The sequence below is a fragment of the Palaemon carinicauda genome, chromosome 27 (genome assembly GCF_036898095.1).
Source record: "Palaemon carinicauda isolate YSFRI2023 chromosome 27, ASM3689809v2, whole genome shotgun sequence".
Taxonomy (NCBI): Eukaryota; Metazoa; Arthropoda; class Malacostraca; order Decapoda; family Palaemonidae; genus Palaemon; species Palaemon carinicauda.
In genome coordinates, this window is record NC_090751.1 from 51826573 (window position 1) to 51851383 (window position 24811).

Consider the following 24811-nt stretch of genomic DNA (forward strand, 5'->3'; position numbering starts at 1 on the left):
AGATTCAGCAATAAATTCTTCTTTAGAAAAAACTGCAAGTTAAAATTAACCCTAAATATCTAGCTGAAGCAATGTTGTTTTGTCAATACCTCTGAAAAGATATAATCTGCTAAAAGCAAAGAACACGTGAGGCTATTTATCTCAACCCCTCCTTTTTGCGTGGTTTTGTGTTTAGGTCTACTGTACGTGTTAGTTTACTAAATTTCTGAAGTGCAAAATGCTCTGAGGGTAAGGCAATTACAGGTCAAATCCCCCTTTTATCTATGTTTTTGTGGTTGTTGTTGTTGAAATCATGGGATTTGCTATTTGGAAACTTCCATCATGACATTTTATGAATATTTCAAATATATTAAGCCAAACATTGTTTCAGTGATATCGAAATACTATATTGATTCCATTTCTCCTAGGGAAAACATATTTTCACATGTACAGTGTTGCATTGAGGGTACGAGGACGACGATTTTCGGAAGTGGTTTAATTATCCTGAAAACTAGGGAGACGAAGTCATTGAAAATTTCGTGAGCCTGACTCATTATCATTAGCCTCGCGCACACACCAGGCACCGTTCAACGCAACACGTAAATATGAAAGTTTAGTCTCATGGATTTTTAAACAAAATATAAATTGAAGTGGGAAAAATATAAAGACAATGTTTATTTAATTAAATTGGAGACTAATGCTATTAAATTATTACGAAAGACGTATTGAATGTAAAGAACAAGCCGTATCCCCTTCTTATTTTACCCTAAAATATAGTGTGATTCTAATTGAGTTAAAAATATCGGCAAATTTAGCATCGGTATGAAATATATATACATTTTAATGAATCCAATATAATCATATAAGGTAGCCTGAGAAAATATCTCCCAAACTAGAAAAGAAAATTATGTTTGAAAGAAGCGTCTCGCTTGATTGTTTACTATCATCATATGATCTGGCTGCAACACCTTCCCCATGGTAAGGAAAGCTAATTTGCCTTGACATATCAGATTTTAAGGTTAATTAAGCGAGCTGTTTTGCTCTTGTGTATTTTAGATTGTACGAAGGGTATATTTAATTCATAAAAAATCTAAACGTCAAAGTTTTCAATGATTAAACAAGAGGAAAGTACCCAACGGAGATTGACATTTCTACCATGGTGTCAATGTTTTGATCAGGCGTTATTTTGAAAACTGATATTCTTTTAGTTTTAATTGTCACCGAAGCTTGTGGACATTGTGAATATCATGGTAACTGGTTTTATACGTTTCAAGAGAAGATGTGCTTGTTTAACATGTTTAGTATTAGCGTAACACTACTCTGCACTACCTACGGAAGTCCTAGTCAGGCGACGGTGCATTATCATATGCATGACGTAATCGTTTATTTACTTAACAGTACACTCGTATATCTAACATACCTGTATGCTATACAATAAGTATCAGAAATTTAACTTAAAGACCTCATAGCCAAATTTAGTTACTAGCCAAGCCCATTACTTAAGATTCTCAGCCCTGCTTACAGGCCTGCTGTTAGCTAGGCTATTCAGTTTTAGCCTCGGTTGGCCGAGGCAAAAAAATGACTCAAATCCAGTACTTAGCAGACACTTAGATTATATATTTAGGGAACCTTTGTAAATCAGTGGCCAGTTCCTCACGCATTGAGTAAAAATGGACATCAACTAACCTAAACTTTTCCCCCTAACCAACCTACAAGTCGTGTCCTTACCTACTTGCCTAACGGGCGGGCTTAGTCCACCTGTGCCCCCACCTTACACTGCCGTATTCTAAGTTAGACACAATAATACATACAGGTGGCCGCTATCGTACATACACCCCATGTAAAGCCCTGTTGATAATTTTTTTTGTGTTAGGTATCTGTAACTGTTATGATTATATCATAACCTTAATGATTTATTAAAAAAAATGTGGGGACCAGAGTTACTTGATCAAGAGGAATTGCCCTCATCTGTTTTATTTTTTGGTTGCCTTCAGGTGTGGGTTACTCTTGAACGCTTGGCCTAATGGGGTATTATTTAAGATTAGAACAGAACTGTATTCAGGAATAGGAAATTATTTATCTCGGGATGTATGTATGATAGCTGCCACCTGTATGTATGATGATGGCTGACTAAGAATGCAGCAGTGTAAGGGGGGTCGCAGGGGTGCGTCAGGCCCCCCGTTAAGTAAGGACACGGCTTTTAGGTTAGGTTATAGGGCGAAATTAAGTTTAGTTGGTGTCCATATTTTATGCTCGCTGGAGGAACTGTCCGCTGATATACAAAGGATCCTTAATCTCATGTTTTGTGTGTGTTTTAAACAAATCTGACCATTATTGTTATTGGAAATCCAACATAAGTTTCATTGGGTCCAGGAGTGGTCATGACCCCTCAGGCAGATAAGAACCTGGCACCCTACCCTTGGATAGATAAGTCAAGGTTAGATTAGTAAATACCAATGTCTTTCGCTTCTGTTTACTCCACCCCAAAACACTTGTTTTCCCAAGGAAGACCCCGATTGATGTTAGACTTGAGGTGTTTTCTGTTTCTTTTGTGATAGAAATGGAGTTGAAAATTTTTTTGAAGGACACAAAAATGTAGAAAAGTCATATTTTCTACTATTGAATGTAGTTTTGTAAACTAACAATTTACCTATACTGTAATTAGATGTAAACATAAGATTTCTTTTTAGGACTGATCTTAATGTGATTTTGGCAAGTTTGACATTCATAGATATTGGAAGTGAACAGTTAATCCATTGCTCAAACTCTTTGAGTTAGACAATAGTGGGGGAACCATGATCGGAAACTCCAATTTTTGGTTGGGCAATAAAAAATGTTAAATATGGGGATACATCCTAACCTAATTTATGGCACTGTTCCTACCTGACTTGGTGATTAAGGGCCAAGGAGGCTGCATATATAAAATGATGGGATGCCTCCTAACCTAGGTGAAAATTACTTTTGAATCAATGTTATTCTGAATGTCATAATCATCATCTTCATCTCTTTCTATGCCTATTGACGCAAAGGGCCTTGGATATATTTCGCCAGTTGTATCTATCTTGAGCAATACTTCTCCATTCATCATCATCTACTTCATGCTTCATAGTCCTCAGCCATGTAGGCCTAGGTCTTCCAACTCTTCTAGTGCCTTGTGGGCCCCAGTTGAAAGTTTGGCGAACTAATCTCTCTTAGGGAGTGCAAAGAGCATGCCCAAACCATCTCCATCTACCCCATCTACATATGGCACTCGAGTAATCTCTTATAGTTTCATTTCTAATTCTGTTCTGCCAGTTAACCTCCAATATTCTTCTGAGGTCTTTGTTCTCAAATCTACAAAATCTGTTAGATTTTATTTCATTGTCATACCAAGATTCATATCCATACAGAAACACTGATCTCACTAAACTGATGTATAGCCTGATTTTTATATGTAATTCTAGGCTATTTGATTTCCAAATTTTACTTAACCTAGCCATTGTCTGATTTGCTTTTTTCAATCTTTCATTGAAGTCCATAGATCATAGTTCCTAAATATTTAAATTATTCCATCTGATTAATCCTTTCTCCTTCCAATGATATTTCATCTTCCATTTCATATTCCATCTCTGTCTTTCTTCTATTCATCTTGAGGCCAACATCATGTGGTATTTCATTCATTCTGGTAAGCAAGCATTGTAAGTCCTGTGGCATTTTACTAGTAAGAACTGCATCATCAGCATAATTTTTATGACAGTTTTTTATGTGATTTTTATATGAATTTATCTTTAATTACCTCTAGAAAATAGATGGTTAACCCAGTATACCCTATGAAGTCTAACAATTATTACAAACTACAATATGAAATTTGGGTTATAGTTGGGAATGTAAAAATGCTTGAAATATATTATATTTGAACTTGACCATTCTTAACCTAACATAGTCATGTCAAACTGACTGGAGAGTGGGGGAGACTTTATCAGAGAGTAAATGCCAGGAAGGAGTAGTTCCTCAGGGATATCCTTGGCCATTTCCCGGGATGTTCTCTCAACATTATTTGTGAATGATCTCTCCATATCATTTCCTGGAGCTAGAAACTACAACTCTCAATTGACAATTTTAAATATTTAACTTAGCCGGTGAATATATAATAGCTGCAACTCAGCGGCTCGACAGAAAACACACTCAAAAAAACTCGCGAGCGATCGCTATGAAGGTTGCGGGTGTGCCCACCAGCGCCAACTGTCGGCCAGATACCACTCTTGCATGTAAACAAACCCTTCAATGCTTCTCTGTCGACGTTGACGACAAGACGTATCAATACTCGCTGTAGAACCTGGAGTTTTCTCAACATATTTGGTGAAGTACTTCATTTTGGTTTGAGCTTTCGCAGTGCAGGTGTTTTTTCTTCAACATAAACTCTTGAACTCTTTATTGAATCAGATTATTTGTTGATGACTTGGATTGTTTTTTGGAATTTTCTTTGACTAATTCAAAATGGCTGACCCTTCACAAGTACCTAAATTTCGGAAGTGTAATGCTAGGGACTGTAATAGGCGTCTTCCAAAGGCTTCTCTCGACCCACATACTGTTTGTTCCAATTGTCGGGGTAAAACCTGTCAATTGGGAGATCGGTGTGAGGAATGCGTGGGCCTTTCGGAATTCGATTGGCTCGAATACGATAAATATGCACGTAGGCTAGAGAGAGATAGGGTAAGGAGGAGTTCATCTAGGTCTGTAGATTTTTCCTCTCCACATGCCCCTGAACCTAATCCTTCCCCTGTAGTGGTTGTTCCTAACCCCCCTTCTAGGACTCAGGAACCATCTATGCAAGATATGTTACGTGCTATTCATGCCTTGGGGGAAAGAGTTGAAGCGTTAGCAACTGATCGTAATCAACTCATGGCTGACGTGAAGGAACTTAAGTGTCATAGTGCCACGGCGGAAAGTGGGAAAGTGATTAGTGCGCAAAGTGTTGTGAACAGTGTTGCGACCGAGGGTTCGTCTGTTCGTGCCTGTCGTTCACCTAGTCCGGGACCTCTTGCAAGCTCCCAAGCCCAGGGGAGAAGTAATGTCGTACGACTTATGGGTTCGAGAGGCCTTGATCAGCGAACAGACGTTCCCTCTATGGTATCAGGTGTATCTCACCAAGATCGCCCCTACCATAAGACGAGAGAGCCTATTTTCTCCTCGTCTTCCGAAGGCTTTTCACGCAAGAAACCGTGGAGCAAGGTTTCTAGGCCTCTTAAGCGGAAGTCGGTCCCTTCAGGACAGGTCCAACGTCCTGGATGTAGTCATTGGGACAGTTCGGACCCGTTGCAGTCATCGGATGACTGCTCACCGCCTAAGCAAGGCAAGGTTGTGCCGTCTCAGACGTTAACCCCGTCGGTTACCGCACCCATTCCCGTGGACCCTAAATGGGTTATACTGCAGGACATGCAGTCTAAGCTTGCCTCCCTTATGGAAGACTACAATGCCGATAAGGTTTCCGTTGAGCCTAGCCGTTTATCTCATCGAGATCCTGGCCTTCAGCCACCCAAACGTTCCTTTGTGCGTCCTGTTGACGTTGGTGTAGCCAAGTCACGTCAATCAGTTTGTTTAGAACCACACTCGATGCGGTCTCGTGTGGTTTTTCAGCCGCATTTGGACGTTAGGCAACTTGCTGATGCTCCTGTTGACGTTCAGGACGTTCGCCAACCATCGGAGTTGACTTGTTTTGACGCTGAGCGTCAACATCCGCAGTCTAGAGTTGTTTTGACTGCTCAGACTAGGCGGTCAAAGCAGTCTCGGGTGGACGCTGTGCGTCCTCACGCACCTGTTGTTGTTGACAGTTCACAGGCTGTCAAGCAGTTTCAGGACGTTGCGTCCTGGTTCGCTACTTATGCACCAGTGCGGGTGGACGCAGCGTGTCAAGCATTGCCAACCCCTTTGCTTGTTTCTCAACAGTTGTCAGATGAGGAACCTTCGGATGAGGACGTTGCTGACCCTCAGCCTGAGGATCATCCTTCAGATATTGAGGAACCCAGAACAGTTCCGCCATCCATGGACTTTAAGAAAGTCATGTTAATTTTTAAAGAGTTGTTTCCCGAACACTTCGTCTCTGTTGCTCCTCGTTCGCCGCCGTCTGATTTTGTTTTAGGCGTACCTGCTGACATACCAGCCTTTACAAAACTTGTACTCTCTCGCTCGTCCAAGAGAGCTTTACGGCTTTTAGGCGATTGGTTGGAAACCAAGAGGAGTTTGGGGAAGACGGCCTTTGCCTTCCCTCCATCTAAACTCTCGTCTAGATCGAGCGTCTGGTATGCCACGGGAGAAGTTCTCGGCTTGGGAGTCCCTGCCTCTGCCCAGGGCGACTTCTCAAGCCTTGTAGACTCTCCCCGCCGCCTAGCCATGAGACGCTCAAAGATTAGTTGGTAATCCTCGGACCTTGACCATCTGCTGAAAGGCATTTTTAGAGCTTTTGAAGTTTTCAACTTCCTTGACTGGTGTTTGGGAGCCTTAAGTAGGAAAATCTCATCGGCTGATAGAGATGTCTCCTTACTCATTATGTCCTGCATGGATAAAGCCATCCGCGATGTATCCAATGAGCTCTCCTCCTCTTTTACTTCAGGAGTCCTTAAGAAGCGAGAGTCCCTTTGCTCTTTTCTGTCGGCAGGAGTTACTCCCTGTCAAAGATCTGAGCTACTCTTTGCTCCCTTATCGAAGTTTTTGTTCCCTGAACTTTTGGTTAAGGACATAGCTTTGTCACTCGTGCAGAAGGACACCCATGACTTGGTAGCGTCCTCTGCTCGCAAAGGGACTCCTTCGACTTCCTTTTCTGCAAGACCAAGGATAGACACTCCGGCGTCCAGGTTTATTCCGCCCTTTCGTGGCAGAGCTCCCAGCAGGGGAAGTACTCGTGCCGAGGGAAAGAGAGGAAAGAGGAAAGGAGCCAAGTACTCACGTGGCAGAGTTTGACTGCCCGCAGCCTCAGACAGCAGTATGTGCCAGACTCAAGAACTTCTGGCGAGCCTGGGAGAAGAGAGGCGCAGACCAACAGTCTGTGAGGTTGCTCAGAGAGGGGTACAAAATTCCATTTGTACACAAACCTCCTCTAGCGACTTCCCCCATCGATCTCTCTCCCAATTACCGAGAGGAATCAAAGAGACAAGCCCTGAAACTAGAAGTGTCTCTTTTGCTAGAGAAGGGAGCGGTGGTGAAAGTCTCGGACCTTCAATCACCGGGGTTTTACAACCGCCTCTTCCTAGTACCGAAGAAGACAGGAGGTTGGAGACCGGTGCTAGACGTCAGTGCTCTGAACGTCTTTGTCACGAAGACAAAGTTTACCATGGAGACCACAAAATCAGTCTTAGCAGCGGTCAGAAAGGGAGACTGGATGGTCTCTCTCGACCTAAGAGACGCATACTTCCACATCCCCATTCACTCAGATTCCCAACCTTTTCTGAGGTTTGTTTTCGACAATGTGGTGTACCAGTTTCGGGCCCTGTGCTTTGGCCTAAGTCCTGCTCCTCTCGTGTTTACGAGGCTTATGAGGAATGTGGCAAAATTCCTCCATTTATCGGGAATCCGAGCCTCCCTTTACTTGGACGACTGGCTTCTCAGAGCCTCGTCCAGTCATCGCTGTCTGCAGGATCTTCATTGGACATTGGATCTGACCAAGGAATTGGGACTTTTGGTCAACATGGAAAAGTCCCAGCTGATTCCATCCCAAACTATACTGTATTTAGGGATGGAGATTCGCAGTCCAGTTTTTCGGGCTTTTCCGTCTGCCCCCCGAATAGATCAAGCCCTGCTCGTAATCCAACGGATGTTGAAGAGAGAACGTTGCTCAGTCAGGAATTGGATGAGTCTAGTAGGAACTCTATCATCCTGGAGCAGTTTGTCTCACTAGGAAGGCTACACCTTCGATCTCTCCAGTTCCATCTAGCTTTTCACTGGAAAAAGGACAAGACGCTAGAGGCGGTCTCAATCCCGATTTCCGAAACAGTAAAGGCATGCCTGAATTGGTGGAACGACAATATCGGCATACATTTCCAAGCAAGGAGGCACCCACTCCCTGACACTGTACGAGATCGCAAAGGACCTGCTCATTTGGTCAAGAGATCGAGGCATCTCCCTGGTAACGAGGTTTATCCAGGGCGACTTGAACGTCTTAGCAGATTGCCTCAGTCGGAAGGGTCAGGTAATTCCTACAGAATGGACCCTCCACAAGGACGTGTGCAAGAGGCTTTGGGCGACTTGGGGTCACCCCACCATAGACCTCTTTGCAACCTCGATGACCAAGAGGCTTCCAATCTATTGCTCTCCAGTCCCAGACCCAGCAGCAATACATATAGACGCTTTTCTTCTAGATTGGTCTCATCTAGACCTATATGCATTCCCACCATTCAAGATTGTCAACAAGGTACTGCAGAAGTTCGCCTCTCACGAAGGGACAAGGTTGACGTTAGTTGCTCCCCTCTGGCCCGCGAGAGAATGGTTCACCGAGGTACTTCGATGGCTAGTAGACTTTCCAAGAAGTCTTCCTCTAAGAGTAGACCTGTTACGTCAGCCCCACGTAAAGAAGGTACACCAAGGCCTCCCCGCTCTTCGTCTGACTGCCTTCAGACTATCGAAAGACTCTCTAGAGCTAGAGGCTTTTCAAAGGAGGCAGCCAGTGCGATTGCAAGAGCGAGGAGAGCTTCTACCATTAGAGTATACCAATCGAAGTGGGAAATCTTCCGAAACTGGTGCAAGTCAGTATCTGTATCCTCGTCCAGTACCTGTGTAGCCCAAATCGCTGATTTTCTCTTACACCTGAGAAAGGTTCGCTCCCTTTCAGCTTCCACGATCAAGGGCTACAGGAGCATGTTGGCTTCGGTCTTCCGGCATAGAGGCTTAGATCTTTCCAACGATAAAGATCTACAAGATCTCCTTAAGTCTTTTGAAACTTCTAAGGAACGTCGTTTGGCTACTCCTGGATGGAACTTAGACGTGGTCCTAAGGTTCCTCATGTCAGACAGGTTTGAGCCTTTACATTCAGCCTCCCTGAAGGATCTCACTCTTAAGACTCTTTTCCTGGTGTGCTTGGCCTCGGCTAAAAGAGTCAGTGAGCTTCATGCCTTCAGCAAGAACATCGGTTTTTCCACAGAAAAAGCCACTCGTTCTCTTCAACTTGGTTTCCTGGCCAAGAATGAACTGCCTTCTCGTCCTTGGCCTAAATCTTTTGATATTCCTTGCTTATCAGAGATCGTAGGCAACGAACTGGAGAGAGTATTATGTCCCGTTAGAGCTCTTAAGTTCTATTTAGCTCGTACTAAGCCTTTACGAGGTAAATCTGAAGCGTTATGGTGTTCGGTTAAGAAACCATCCTTACCTATGTCAAAGAATGCTTTGTCATATTTTATCAGATTTTTAATACGAGAAGCCCATTCCCACTTGAGTGAGGAAGACCGATCTTTGCTTAAGGTTAAGACGCACGAGATTAGAGCTATAGCAACCTCCGTGGCCTTCAAGCAAAATAGATCTCTGCAAAGTATCATGGACGCGACCTTTTGGAGAAGCAAGTCAGTGTTCGCGTCATTTTACTTGAAAGATGTCCAGACTCTTTACGAGGACTGCTACACACTGGGTCCATTCGTAGCAGCGAGTGCAGTAGTGGGTGAGGGTTCTACCACTACACTTCCCTAATTCCAATATCCTTTTTAATCTTTCTCTTGAAATGTTTTTAATATTGTTTTATGGGTTGTACGGAAGGCTAAGAAGCCTTTCGCATCCTTGTTGATTTGGCGGGTGGTCAAAGTCATTTCTTGAGAGCGCCCAGATTAGGGGTTTGATGAGGTCCTGTTGTATGGGTTGCAGCCCTTGATACTTCAGCTCCTGGGAGTCTTTCAGCATCCTAAGAGGATCGCTGGGCTCCGTGAGGAAGACAGACTTACAAGGCAGAGTAATCGTCTAAGTCAACTTCCTTACCAGGTACCTATATATTTTGGTTTTGTTATATTGATAACTGTCAAAAAAAAAAAAAAAACTCTTAGCTTATACGCTGTAAACTTAATTAACTCTGGTCTCTACCCACCGCCTTGGGTGTGAATCAGCTATTATATATTCACCGGCTAAGTTAAATATTTAAAAATTATATTTTAATTATAAAATAAGTTTTTGAATATACTTACCCGGTGAATATATAAATTAAAGGCCCTCCCTTCCTCCCCAATAGAGACGCAGCGGGACGAGAAGAATTGAAGGGTTTGTTTACATGCAAGAGTGGTATCTGGCCGACAGTTGGCGCTGGTGGGCACACCCGCAACCTTCATAGCGATCGCTCGCGAGTTTTTTTGAGTGTGTTTTCTGTCGAGCCGCTGAGTTGCAGCTATTATATATTCACCGGGTAAGTATATTCAAAAATTTATTTTATAATTAAAATATCATAATTATCCAGTTGGCCGATATGAATGGATTTAAGTTCTCGACAAGTAAAACTACTATTGTACATTTCTGTTGTATCCGGGGAGCACATCCAGACCCGGATATATACATTAAAGGTCAACATATCCCATGTGTAGGGGAAGTAAAATTTTTAGGTTTGATATTCAATGGTAGACTTACGTGGGTTTCTCACCTAAAAGCGTTAAAATCTAAATGTGTGGGGGCTCTGAATCTTTTAAAATATTGTCCTGTACATCATGGGGGTGCAGACCGCAATACTATTTTAAAATTATACAAAGCCTTGATTTTTTCAATATTTAACTTAGCCGGTGATTATAATAGCTGCAACTCTGTTGCTCGACAGAAAAACTCTAAGGAAAAAATTCGCCAGCGATCGCTTCACAGGTAGGGGGTGTACTTCAACAGCGCCATCTGTCGTCCAGATACCCAGTACTCATTGTAAACAAAGAACTCAATTTTCAATATTAAACTTAGCCGGTGATTATATAAGCTGCAGCTCTGCTGCCCGACAGAAAAACTCTACGCTCAAAATCCGCCAGCGATCGCTATGCAGGTAGGGGGTGTACTTCAACAGCGCCATCTGTCGTGCAGGTACTCAGTACTCAATGTAAACACAGAACTCAATTTTCTCTCTGTCGTGCCACCGGCAAGACCTACTAAATTCCCTGTTGCTTACTGGATTGGTTTTCACATATTTTGGTGAAGTACACATTTCTAGTTTTGAGCTTTCGCTTTGCAGACGTTATCTTCAATACATCCTTGCATTCTTTTGTTGATTTTGGATTATTTGTTGATGACTTTGGATAGATTTTGAATTCCCCTTTGACTAATTCAAAATGGCTGACCCTTCTCAAGTCCCTAAGTTCAGGAAGTGTAATGCTAGGGACTGTTCAAGGCGTCTTCCGAAGGCCTCTATCGATCCTCACACCGTTTGTTCCAATTGTCGGGATAAGACCTGTCAATTGGAAGATCGATGTGAGGAATGCGTTGGGCTTTCGGAATTCGATTTCATCGAATTCCAGAAATATACACGTAGGCTAGAGAGAGATAGAGTCAGGAGAAGTTCATCTCGCTCCGTTGAATTTTCCTCTCCTCATGCCCCTCAACCTATTCCTTCCCCTGTAGTGGTTGCTCCTGATCCCCCTTCTAGCACTCAACAACCTTCGATGGCAGATAGCCGCTTCCTCCTCAGTTTTCAGATGATGGACTCTCTGATGATGACGACGCTGCTCACATTGACGACCCACATACGGACATCGACGAACCCAAGACCACGCAACCCTCCTTGGACTTTAGGAAAGTTCTTGCACTGTTCAGGGAGATGTATCCTGATCAGTTTGTATCTGCGGCCCCACGCTCTCCTCCATCAGAGTTTGCTTTAGGCACGCAGTCATCCGCGCCTGCCTTTACGAAACTCGTCCTCGCCCGCTCGTCCAAGAGAGCTTTACGAGTGTTGGGAGATTGGATGCAGTCCAAAAAGAACCTTGGGAAGACAGCATTTACGTTTCCCCCTGCGAGACTCTCTTCCAGATCGAGCGTCTGGTATGCCACGGGAGAAGTTCTCGGCTTGGGAGTTCCTGCCTCTGCCCAGGGCGACTTCTCAAGCCTAGTAGACTCTCCCTGCAGGCTAGCCATAAGACACTCTAAGATATGTTGGTCTCCTTCAGACTTAGACCATCTGTTGAAAGGAGTGTTTAGAGCCTTCGAGGTTTTTAACTTTTTGGACTGGTGTCTGGGAGCTTTGAGCAGGAAGATCTCCCCTTCAGACAAGGAAGCTTCCTTGCTCATTATGTCCTGCATGGACAAGGCCATACGTGACGGATCCAGTGAGCTTGCGGCTTTGTTCGTATCCGGGGTCCTCAAGAAACGGGAAAACCTTTGCTCTTTCCTGTCAGCTGGAGTAACACCGTGTCAGAGATCGGAACTTCTTTTTGCTCCTCTCTCAAAGTGTCTCTTCCCAGAGGAATTGATAAAGGAGATTGCTGCCTCCTTGATTCAGAAGGACACCCATGACCTGGTTGCGTCCTCTGCCCGCAAAGCCACCCCTTTGCCTACCGTATCTAGACCCAGGATGGACACTCCAGCGTCCAGATTCATTCCGCCCTTTCGTGGCAGAGCCTCCAGCAGAGGAGGTGCTCGTGCCGAAGGGAGACGTGGGAAGAAGAAAGGTACCAAGTCCTTTAAAGGCAGAGTCTGACTGCCACCTTCTTCAGAGAGCAGTGGGAGCCAGACTCAAGAACTTCTGGCAGACCTGGGAGAAAAGGGGCGCAGATGCACAATCTGTGAAGTTGCTCAGAGAAGGATACAAGATCCCGTTTGTCCGCAAACCCCCTCTAGCAACATCTCCCATCGATCTCTCTCCCAGGTACAAAGAGGAAGACAAGAGGCTAGCTTTGAAGCAGGAGGTGTCTCTCTTGCTACAAAAGGGACCGGTAGTCAAAGTCCGGGACCATCAATCCCCGGGCTTCTACAACCGTCTCTTCTTAGTGGTAAAGAAGACAGGAGGGTGGAAGCCGGTGCTAGACGTCAGTGCGCTGAATGTCTTTGTCACAAAGCAGACGTTCGCCATGGAGACCGCAAAGTCAGTTCTAGCAGCGGTCAGGAAGGAAGACTGGATGGTCTCTTTAGACCTAAGGGACGCATACTTTCACGTCCCCATCCACCCAGAATCCCAACCTTTTCTGAGATTCGTTTACGAAAAGTTTGTCTACCAATTTCAAGCCCTGTGCTTTGGCCTAAGCACGGCTCCTCTTGTGTTTACGAGGCTGATGAGGAATATTGCCAAATTTCTGCATTTAGCGGATATCAGAGCCTCCCTCTATTTGGACGACTGGCTTCTAAGAGCTTCTTCCAGTCGTCGCTGTCTGGAGAATCTAAAGTGGACTCTAGATCTGATCAAGGAATTGGGTCTCCTGGTCAATATGGAAAAGTCCCAACTGGTCCCATCCCAAACTATAGTATATTTAGGGATGGAGATTCACAGTCAAGCTTTTCGGGCTTTTCCGTCGGCCCCCAGAACAAGGCAAGCCCAGGTATGCATCCAGAACATGCTAAAGAAGAAACGATGTTCAGTCAGACAGTGGATGAGTCTGATAGGGACGCTATCATCCCTGGAACAGTTCGTTTCGTTAGGGAGACTACACCTCCGTCCCCTTCAATTTCATCTAGCTGTTTACTGGAAAAAGGACAAGACGCTAGAAGCGGTCTCGATCCCCATTTCCGAGAAGATGAAGTCATCACTGACTTGGTGGAAGGACAGTATCAACCTCAGAGAGGGTCTGCCCCTGGCTGTTCAGACCCCCAACCACGTTCTCTTCTCGGACGCATCGGACACGGGCTGGGGTGCGACATTAGACGGTCGGGAATGCTCGGGAACGTGGAACTCGAATCAAAGAACGTTACACATCAACTGCAAGGAGCTACTGGCAGTCCATCTGGCCTTGAAAAGCTTCAAGTCCCTCCTTCAAGGCAAAGTGGTGGAGGTGAACTCGGACAACACCACGGCCTTGGCGTACATCTCCAAGCAAGGAGGGACCCATTCTATGACGTTGTACGAGATCGCAAGGGACCTCCTCACCTGGTCAAGAGATCTAAACCTTTCTCTAGTAACGAGGTTCATACAAGGCAATATGAATGTCATGGCGGATTGCCTCAGTCGGAAGGGTCAAATCATCCCTACAGAATGGACCCTACACAAGGATGTGTGCAAGAGACTATGGGCCACATGGGGCCAACCTACCATAGATCTCTTCGCAACCTCGATGACCAAGAGGCTCCCGATATATTGCTCACCAATCCCGGACCCAGCAGCAGTTCATATAGATGCCTTTCTACTGGATTGGTCCCATCTAGACCTTTATGCATTCCCCCCGTTCAAGATTGTCAACAAGGTACTGCAGAAGTTCGCCTCTCACGAAGGGACAAGGTTGACGTTAGTTGCTCCCCTCTGGCCCGCGAGAGAATGGTTCACCGAGGTACTTCAATGGCTGGTGGACGTTCCCAGAACTCTTCCTCTAAGAGTGGACCTTCTGCGTCAGCCACACGTAAAGAAGGTACACCCAGACCTCCACGCTCTTCGTCTGACTGCCTTCAGACTATCGAAAGACTCTCTAGAGCTAGAGGCTTTTCGAAGGAGGCAGCCAGGGCGATTGCTAGAGCAAGGAGGACATCCACCCTTAGAGTCTACCAGTCGAAGTGGGAAGTCTTCCGAAATTGGTGCAAGTCGGTATCAGTATCCTCGACCAGTACCTCTGTAACCCAAATAGCTGACTTCCTATTATACCTGAGGAAAGAAAGATCTCTTTCAGCTCCCACTATCAAAGGTTACAGAAGCATGTTGGCAACAGTCTTCCGTCACAGAGGCTTAGATCTTTCCAACAACAAAGATCTACAGGACCTCCTTAAGTCTTTTGAGACCACGAAGGAGCGTCGTTTGGCTACACCTGGATGGAATTTAGACGTGGTACTAAGATTCCTGATGTCAGAAAGGTTCGAGCCACTACAATCAGCCTCCTTTAAAGATCTCACTTTAAAGACTCTTTTCCTGGTTTGCTTAGCCACAGCTAAAAGAGTCAGTGAGATTCACGCCTTCAGCAGGAACATCGGATTTTCATCTGAAACGGCTACATGTTCTTTACAGCTTGGTTTTCTAGCCAAAAACGAGCTACCTTCTCGACCTTGGCCGAAATCGTTCGATATTCCAAGCCTTTCAAATATGGTTGGAAATGAACTAGAAAGAGTGTTATGCCCTGTTAGAGCTCTTAAGTTCTATTTAAGACGAACTAAATCTTTACGAGGACAGTCAGAAGCTTTATGGTGTTCTATTAAGAAACCTTCTTTGCCTATGTCAAAGAATGCAGTTTCCTATTATATCAGACTGTTGATACGAGAAGCTCATTCCCATCTGAATGAAGAAGACCATGCTGTGCTGAAGGTAAAGACACATGAAGTTAGAGCTGTCGCTACTTCAGTGGCTTTTAAACAAAATAGATCTCTGCAGAGTATAATGGACGCAACCTATTGGAGAAGCAAGTCAGTGTTCGCGTCTTTTTATCTTAAAGATGTCCAGTCTCTTTACGAGAACTGCTACACCCTGGGACCATTCGTAGCAGCGAGTGCAGTAGTGGGTGAGGGCTCAACCACTACATTCCCCCAATTCCATAACCTTTTTAATCTTTCTCTTGAAATGTTTTTTATTGTTGTTTTTGGGTTGTACGGAAGGCTAAGAAGCCTTTCGCATCCTGGTTGATTTGGCGGGTGGTCAAATTCTTTTCTTGAGAAGCGCCTAGATTAGAGGTTTTGATGAGGTCCTGTAATATGGGTTGCAACCCTTGATACTTCAGCTCCTAGGAGTCGCTCAGCATCCTAAGAGGATCGCGAGGCTCAGTAAGGAAGACGTACTTAAAAAAGGCAGAGTAATTGTTCAAGTCGACTTCCTTACCAGGTACTTATTTATTTTATGTTTGTTATTTTGAATAACTGCTAAAATGAAATACAAAATCCTTAGCTCATAATAATGTAAACAATTAATGCTGGTCTCTACCCACCCCCCTGGGTGTGAATCAGCTTATATAATCACCGGCTAAGTTTAATATTGAAAAATGTTATTTTTATAATAAAATAAATTTTTGAATATACTTACCCGGTGATTATATATTAAAGGACCCTCCCTTCCTCCCCAATAGAGACCCAGTGGACCGAGGAGAAAATTGAGTTCTGTGTTTACATTGAGTACTGAGTACCTGCACGACAGATGGCGCTGTTGAAGTACACCCCCTACCTGCATAGCGATCGCTGGCGGATTTTGAGCGTAGAGTTTTTCTGTCGGGCAGCAGAGCTGCAGCTTATATAATCACCGGGTAAGTATATTCAAAAATTTATTTTATTATAAAAATAACATTTTTCTCTCTGTCGTGCTACCGGCAAGACCTACTAATTCGCTGTTGCTAACTGGATTTGTTTTCACAACTATTTGGTGAAGTACACTACAGTGTATTCTAGTTTTGAGCTTTCGCTGTGCAGGCTTTCTCTTAAAAAATCCTTGCATTCTTTTTTTGATTACGGATTATTTGTTGATGACTTTGGATAGTTTTTGAATTCCCCTTTGACCAATTCAAAATGGCTGACCCTTCACAAGTCCCAAAATTTAGGAAGTGTAATGCTAGGGACTGTTCAAGGCGTCTTCCGAAGGCCTCTATCGACCCTCACACTGTTTGTTCCAATTGTCGGGATAAAACCTGTCAATTGGAAGATCGATGTGAGGAGTGCGTTGGGCTTTCGGAATTCGATTTTATCGAATTCCAAAAGTATACACGTAGGCTAGAGAGAGATAGAGTTGGGAGAAGTTCCTCTCGTTCTATTGACATTTCCTCTCCTCATGCCCCACAACCTATTCCTTCCCCTGTAGTGGTTGCTCCTAATCCCCCTTCTGGCACTCAGGAACCTTCGATGGCTGATATGATGCGTGCCATCCAAGCTCTGGGTGAGAGAGTTGAGTCCCTGGCTAGTGACCGTAACCAGCTCATGGCGGATGTCAAGGAGCTGAAGTGTAAAAGTGCAGTGGGAAGTGTTAAAGTGAGTGATAGTGTTGTGGATAGTGTTGCGCTTGAGGGTTCGTCTGTTCGTGCCTGTCGTCCTCCTAGTCCGGGACCTCTTGCAAGCTCCCAAGTCCAGGGGAGAAGCAATGTCGTACGACCAATGGGTTCGAGAGGCTTTAATCAGCGAACAGACGTTCCCTCCGTGGTATCGGGCGCATCTTCCCAAGATCGCCCCTGCCGCACAAAGACGAGAGAGCCCATTTATTCCTCGTCTTCGGAAGGTGTTTCTCGCAAGAAACAATGGACCAAGGTCTCACGACCATTAAAGCGCAAGTCGGTCCCTTCCGCGCAAGTCCAACGGCCCAGCTGTAGCCACTGGGTCAGTTCGGACTCGCTGCAGTCTTCCGATGACTGCTCACCTCCTAAGAGAGGCAAAGCGGTACCGCCTCAGACAGTTACACCGTCTGTCGCCGCACCTGCTCCTGCAGACCCTAAGTGGTCTTTGCTGCAAGACATGCAGTCCCAATTAACGTCTCTGATGCAGGACTTGCGTGCGGAGAAGGTTGCTGCTGCACCAGCTAGTACAGCCTCTTGCCTACAACCACCCACACGCTCGGTTGTGCGTCCTGTGGACGCTGAGGCGACCTTCTTGTGCACTCCAGTTGAGAGAGTTCCGCCACCCATGCGTTCCAGTGTGCCCTGCCAGCCGCATGTTGACGTTCAGCGACGCACGGAGCCTTCCGTTGACGTTCGTGAGGTACAACAACCGTCAGAGTTGTTTTGTTTTGACGCGGTGCGTCAACCTCCGCAACCCAGTGTGGTTGCCACTGCTCACCCACATCAGGCTAGACAGTCTGGAGTAGACGCTGTGCGTCCCCGCGCTGCTATGGTTGTTGCCAGCTCACAGACTGGGCAACAGTTCCATGACGTTGCGTCCGGCTCAGTCACGCATGCATCCGTGCGACCGGACTCAGCTAACCAGCCGTTACCTACTCCATTGCCGCTTCCTCCTCAATACTCGGATGAGGGACTTTCTGATGATGATGGTGCTGCACACGTAGATGAACCACATTCAGATCTTGACGAGCCTAAGTCTACGCAACCCTCTTTGGACTTTAGGAAGGTTTTAGCACTGTTCAAAGAGATGTTTCCGGACCAGTTTGTGTCTGTGGCTCCGCGCTCTCCTCCGTCAGAGTTTGTTTTAGGTATGCCGTCATCCACGCCTGCCTTTACTAGACTCGTCCTCGCACGCTCGTCCAAGAGAGCTTTACGAGTGATAGGAGAATGGATGCAGTCCAAAAAGAGTCTAGGGAAGACAGCCTTTACGTTTCCCCCTGCTAGACTCTCTTCTAGATCGAGCGTCTGGTATGCCACGGGAGAAGTTCTCGGCTTGGGAGTTCCTGCCTCTACCCAGGGCGACTTCTCAAGTCTTGTAGACTCTCCCCGCCGGCTAGCCATGAGACGCTCAAAGATATGTTGGTCATCTTCGGACCTGGACCACCTTTTGAAAGGTATATTTAGAGCCTTCGAGGTCTTCAACTTTTTAGACTGGTGTCTGGGAGCTCTAAGCAGAAAGATCTCTCCGACAGAGAAGGAGACTTCCTTGCTCATCATGTCCTGCATGGACAAGGCTGTACGTGACGGATCTAATGAGCTTGCTGCATCTTTCGTGTCCGGAGTCCTCAAGAAGCGTGAGAACCTTTGCTCTTTCCTGTCAGCTGGAGTTACACCTTGCCAAAGATCCGAACTTCTGTTTGCTCCTCTTTCCAGAGGACCTGATTAAGGAGATTGCTGCTTCTTTGATACAGAAGGATACTCACGATCTGGTTGCGTCCTCTGCTCGCAAAGCCACCCCTTTGCCTACCTTGTCAGCTAGACCAAGGATGGACACTCCAGCGTCCCGATTTATTCCGCCCTTTCGTGGCAGAGCCTCCAGCAGAGGAGGTGCTCGTGCCGAAGGGAGACGTGGAAAGAAGAAAGGAACCAAGTCCTTTAAGGGCAGAGTCTGACTGCCAGCTTCTTCAGACAGCAGTGGGAGCCAGACTCAAGAACTTCTGGCAGACCTGGGAGAAGAGAGGCGCAGATGCACAATCTGTGAAGTTGCTCAGAGAGGGGTACAAGATCCCGTTTGTACGAGAACCCCCTCTAGCAACGTCTCCCATCGATCTCTCTCCCAGTTACAGAGAGGAAGACAAGAGACGAGCATTGAAACAGGAAGTGTCTCTCTTACTAGAAAAGGGAGCGGTAGTAAAAGTCCTGGACCATCAAACCCCGGGCTTCTACAACCGTCTCTTCTTAGTGTCAAAGAAGACAGGAGGGTGGAGGCCGGTGCTAGACGTCAGTGCGCTGAATGTCTTTGTCACAAAGCAGACGTTCTCCATGGAGACCACAAAGTCCGTTCTAGCAGCGGTCAGAAGGGAAGACTGGATGGTCTCTTTAGACCTAAGGGACGCATACTTCCACGTCCCCATCCACCCAGACTCCCAACCTTTTCTGAGATTTGTTTACGAAAAGGTTGTCTACCAGTTTCAAGCCCTGTGCTTTGGCCTAAGCACAGCTCCTCTTGTGTTTACGAGGCTGATGAGGAATGTAGCCAAATTCCTTCAATTAGCGGACATCCGAGCCTCCCTCTATTTGGACGACTGGCTTCTAAGAGCTTCTTCCAGTCGTCGCTGTCTGAAGGATCTAAAGTGGACTCTATATCTGACCAAGGAATTGGGTCTCCTTGTCAATTTGGAAAAGTCTCAAGTGGTCCCATCCCAAACTATTGTGTATTTAGGGATGGAGATTCACAGTCTAGCTTTTCGGGCTTTTCCGTCGGCCCCCAGAACAAGCCAAGCCCAGTTATGCATCCAGAACATGCTAAAGAAGGAACGATGTTCAGTCAGGCAGTGGATGAGTCTGATAGGGACCCTATCATCCCTGGAACAGTTCGTGTCGTTAGGAAGACTACACCTCCGTCCTCTTCAATATCACCTAGCTTTTTACTGGAAAAAGGACAAGACGCTAGAAGCGGTCTCGATCCCCATTTCCGAGAAGATGAAGTCTTGCCTGACATGGTGGAAGGACAGTATCAACCTCAGAGAGGGTCTGCCCCTGGCTGTTCAGACTCCCAACCACGTTCTCTTCTCGGACGCATCGGACATAGGCTGGGGCGCGACATTAGACGGTCGGGAATGCTCGGGAATTTGGAACTCGAGTCAAAGGACAATGCATATCAACTGCAAGGAGCTACTGGCAGTTCATCTGGCCTTGAAAAGCTTCAAGTCTCTCCTTCAAGGCAAAGTGGTGGAGGTGAACTCGGACAACACCACGGCTTTGGCGTACATCTCCAAGCAAGGAGGGACCCACTCTATGACGTTGTACGAGATCGCAAGGGACCTCCTCACCTGGTCAAAAGGTCAAAACATTTCGCTAGTAACGAGGTTCATCCAAGGCAACTTGAATGTCATGGCAGATTGTCTCAGTCGGAAGGGACAAATCATTCCAACAGAATGGACCCTCCACAAGGATGTGTGCAAGGAACTTTGGGCCACATGGGGCCAGCCAACCATAGATCTCTTCGCAACCTCGATGACCAAGAGGCTCCCAATATATTGCTCACCAATCCCGGACCCAGCAGCAGTTCATATAGATGCCTTTCTCCTAGATTGGTCACATCTAGACCTATATGCATTCCCTCCGTTCAAGATTGTCAACAAGGTACTGCAGAAGTTCGCCTCTCACGAAGGGACAAGGTTGACGTTAGTTGCTCCCCTCTGGCCCGCGAGAGAATGGTTCACCGAGGTACTTCGATGGCTAGTGGACGTTCCCAGAACTCTTCCTCTAAGGGTGGACCTTCTACGTCAGCCACACGTAAAGAAGGTACACCAAGGCCTCCACGCTCTTCGTCTGACTGCCTTCAGACTATCGAAAGACTCTCGAGAGCTAGAGGCTTTTCGAAGGAGGCAGCCAGGGCGATTGCTAGAGCAAGGAGGACATCCACCCTTAGAGTCTACCAATCGAAGTGGGAAGTCTTCCGAAACTGGTGCAAGTCAGTATCTGTATCCTCGACCAGTACCTCTGTAACTCAAATAGCTGACTTCCTTTTATACCTGAGGAAAGAACGATCTCTTTCAGCTCCCACTATCAAGGGTTACAGAAGCATGTTGGCATCAGTCTTCCGTCACAGAGGCTTAGATCTTTCCAACAATAAAGATCTACAGGACCTCCTTAAGTCTTTTGAGACCACGAAGGAGCGTCGTTTGGCTACACCTGGTTGGAATTTAGACGTGGTACTAAGATTCCTGATGTCAGAAAGGTTCGAGCCGCTACAATCAGCCTCCCTTAAAGATCTCACCTTAAAGACTCTTTTCCTGGTTTGCTTAGCCACAGCTAAAAGAGTCAGTGAGATTCACGCCTTCAGCAGGAACATCGGATTTTCATCTGAAACGGCTACATGTTCTCTACAACTTGGTTTTCTAGCCAAAAACGAGCTACCTTCTCGTCCTTGGCCGAAATCGTTCGATATTCCAAGCCTATCGAATATGGTTGGAAATGAACTAGAAAGAGTCTTATGCCCTGTGAGAGCTCTTAAGTTCTATTTAAGACGAACTAAACCTTTACGAGGCCAGTCAGAAGCTTTATGGTGTTCAGTTAAGAAACCATCTTTGCCTATGTCAAAGAATGCTTTATCCTATTTTATCAGACTGTTAATACGAGAAGCTCATTCACATCTGAGTGAGGAAGACCAAGCTTTGCTGAAGGTAAGGACACATGAAGTTAGAGCTGTCGCAACTTCCGTGGCCTTTAAACAAAATAGATCTCTGCGAAGTATAATGGACGCAACCTATTGGAGAAGCAAGTCAGTGTTCGCGTCTTTTTATCTTAAGGATGTCCAGTCTCTTTACGAGGACTGCTACACTCTGGGACCATTCGTAGCAGCGAGTGCAGTAGTGGGTGAGGGCTCAACCACTACAATTCCCTAATTCCATAACCTTTTTAATCTTTCTCTTGAAATGTTTTTATTGTTGTTTTTGGGTTGTCCGGAAGGCTAAGAAGCCTTTCGCATCCTGGTTGATTTGGCGGGTGGTCAAATTCTTTTCTTGAGAAGCGCCTAGATTAGAGGTTTTGATGAGGTCCTGTTGTATGGGTTGCAACCCTTCATACTTCAGATCCTAGGGGTCGCTCAGCATCCTAAGAGGATCGCGAGGCTCCGTAAGGAAGACGTACAGTACTTAAGAAGGCAGAGTAATTGTTCAAGTCGACTTCCTTACCAGGTACCTATTTATTTTGTTTTTGTTATTTTGATAACTTCTAAAATGAAATAAAAATTCTTAGCTCATAATGATGTAAACATATTTTGCTGGTCTCTACCCACCCCCCTGGGTGTGAATCAGCTATTATAATCACCGGCTAAGTTAAATATTGAAAAATGTTATTTTGATAATAAAATAAATTTTTTAATATACTTACCCGGTGATTATAAATTAAAGGACCCTCCCTTCCTCCCCAATAGAGACGCAGTGGACCGAGGAGAAAATTGAGTTCTTTGTTTACAATGAGTACTGGGTATCTGGACGACAGATGGCACTGTTGAAGTACACCCCCTACCTGTGTAGCGATCGCTGGCAAATTTTTTCCTTAGAGTTTTTCTGTCGAGCAACAGAGTTGCAGCTATTATAATCACCGGGTAAGTATATTCAAAAATTTATTTTATTATCAAAACATTTTTCCAAAATATACTCCTCAGCCACTCTAAGCCCATTAAAGATTTTAGATTCAATACATCATGCTGGTAATAGATTGTCCACAGGAACGTTTAGAACCTCACCTATCCCAAGTCTCCTTGTTGATGCTGGAGAGTTACCTCTAGATCTTTACCGAATGTTTTCCATTATTCTGTATTGGTTTGGATTGCAAAGACTCCCTAATTCTTTAGCCTTTCAGACTGCGTCTGTTAAGTCACCCAACATACTTTTGAGTTACACCCAAAATCTCCTCAACCTTTTGGGTTTCGGGTGAAACAATTATTAAACAGTCTGGATATAATTAGAAGTAAGGTACTTCCATTCAAGGTATCATCAACGCCTCCATGGAAATTACCAGAGATATCTTTTTGTAAATACTTTATTGGCGTTAAGAAGAATATGACAGACCTAGAAGCCAGGTCTCTTTTTATGGAACATGATGAAGAACATAGAGGATCGACTTTTATATATACTGATGGCTCCAAATCTGATGCTGGCTTTGGATTTGGAGTACATAGTAATGGTTTTCATTGTAGAGGTGCACTTCCTCTAACTGCTTCCATATTTACTGCTGAACTGTATGGCATATTAACCGCTATTGAGAAAATAGCGTTGGAGAAGGAGGGTAATTTTACAATTTTTAGTGATGCAAGGAGTGTCCTTCAAGTTTAAGAAGTTTTTAATTCTAGTAACCCTCTAGTTTTAAAGATTTTAGAATGGCTTTTTATTATTGGACGGAGAGGTATAACAGTTCGATTTTGTTGGGTTCCAGCATGTAAGTGTGTCTGGCAATGAGAAGGCAGATTCACTGGCAAAGAATGCTGCATCAGAGTTGCTGCCAAGAAGGTATCCCATTCCGTGTAATGATTTCCTACCTAACATCAAGAAATTGCTTTGCAATAGATGGCAACAGCACTGGGATAGTCTAGATGGCAATAAAATGAGAGAAGTAACAAATGTCATATCTCCTTGGAGGTATAGCATGATGCCTCGGAAATGGGAGACGTCTCTTTGTCGTCTCCGTATTGGTCACACTCGGTTGACGCACAAGTTTCTGCTGAAGGGCCAACACCAACTGTATTGTGACGACTGTTTAGTACCTCTAACAGTGAGGCATTTGTTGACCGAATGCCCCAATTATAATAACTTGAGGAATAGATATTTGTTTGAGGCTCGAGGTGAGGGTGGCAGGTTCATCCTTGCCAAGATTCTTGTACATGATGTGTCCTACTATGCAAGTGGCATTTTTAGATTTATTTCAGAAGCAGGTCTTTTGAAAACTATTGAACTTTCATAATGACATTCAACTTTTATGGCTTTAATTGAATGTTCTTTTATTTTTTTCTATAAACTAAATGATATCGGCGTCAATGACCTTAGATGTCAGGATGCCTGAAAACTTTAATTGTTCCAACACGGAGTACTTACCTCGAACTACTTTCTTAGGAGGATCTGGGATCTCCTCATTAACCGACCAAGAATTTTGCGTAGTTCCCCCTCTCTCCGTTACCTTATCAGGGCGCTCCAGGGCGGAAGGATACTCGCCCTTGGGCGACCTGGGGTCAGCGCATGAGGCTGCGCTGCTAGGTCTGGGTCGTCAGTAAGCGTCCGGTCGCGGCATAGATATCATCTCGCCGCTCTCTCTCACTTATCCTGTCCGATCACCTTGTGTACCACGTGTTCCTTTGTGTTCCTCATCCCTTGTGGTCCACATGTTCCTTTGTGTTCCTCATCCCTTGTGCACCACGTGTTCCCGTTGTGTTCCTCACTTTTCCCTTGTGTTCTTGTGTATTTTGCGTGTTCACTTTCCATCATTATGGAATCCCAGCGTCGTTGTCCCGGGCCCCAAGCTGGTAAGTCTTGCGGGGCCTGGCTTTCCAATCCAGATGTCGATCCGCACACTCTGTGCTCCTCGTGTTGAGGGAATATGTGCTCCCCTTCCTCCACGTGTCCGGAGTGCGAGTCCTGGCCTGAACTTCAGTGGGCCTTGTACACCAAGAAGAAGAAGGCGGCGTCCAAGAGATCTCCCAAGAAGGCGGGCCTTACCTCGCCGCTAACGTCGCCCTCAGTGCTTTTGGAGAGAGGTTCTCCTTCATCTTTCCCTACACAGAGTAGGGGACGAGGTAAGTACGTTGCGGGGAAACGGCCCATTGCCGTTCC

General features: G+C 45.4%; 1 protein-coding gene across 2 annotated transcripts in view; it reads left to right on the forward strand.

Annotated features, from left to right (window-relative positions):
• The first annotated feature begins 774 nt into the window (after nt 1–774).
• Nucleotides 775–24811, forward strand: part of RagC-D (Ras-related GTP binding C/D) — a 207490-nt gene continuing 183453 nt past the window's right edge. Inside the window, exon 1 of one of the 2 annotated variants that reach the window (XM_068351078.1) lies at nt 775–957. In XM_068351078.1, the coding sequence (XP_068207179.1) occupies nt 955–957 (3 nt within the window). In that variant the 5' untranslated portion in view covers nt 775–954. Of the gene's footprint in view, nt 958–1209; nt 1230–24811 lie in introns of those variants that run through there. The other variant, XM_068351079.1, reaches the window with a different exon arrangement.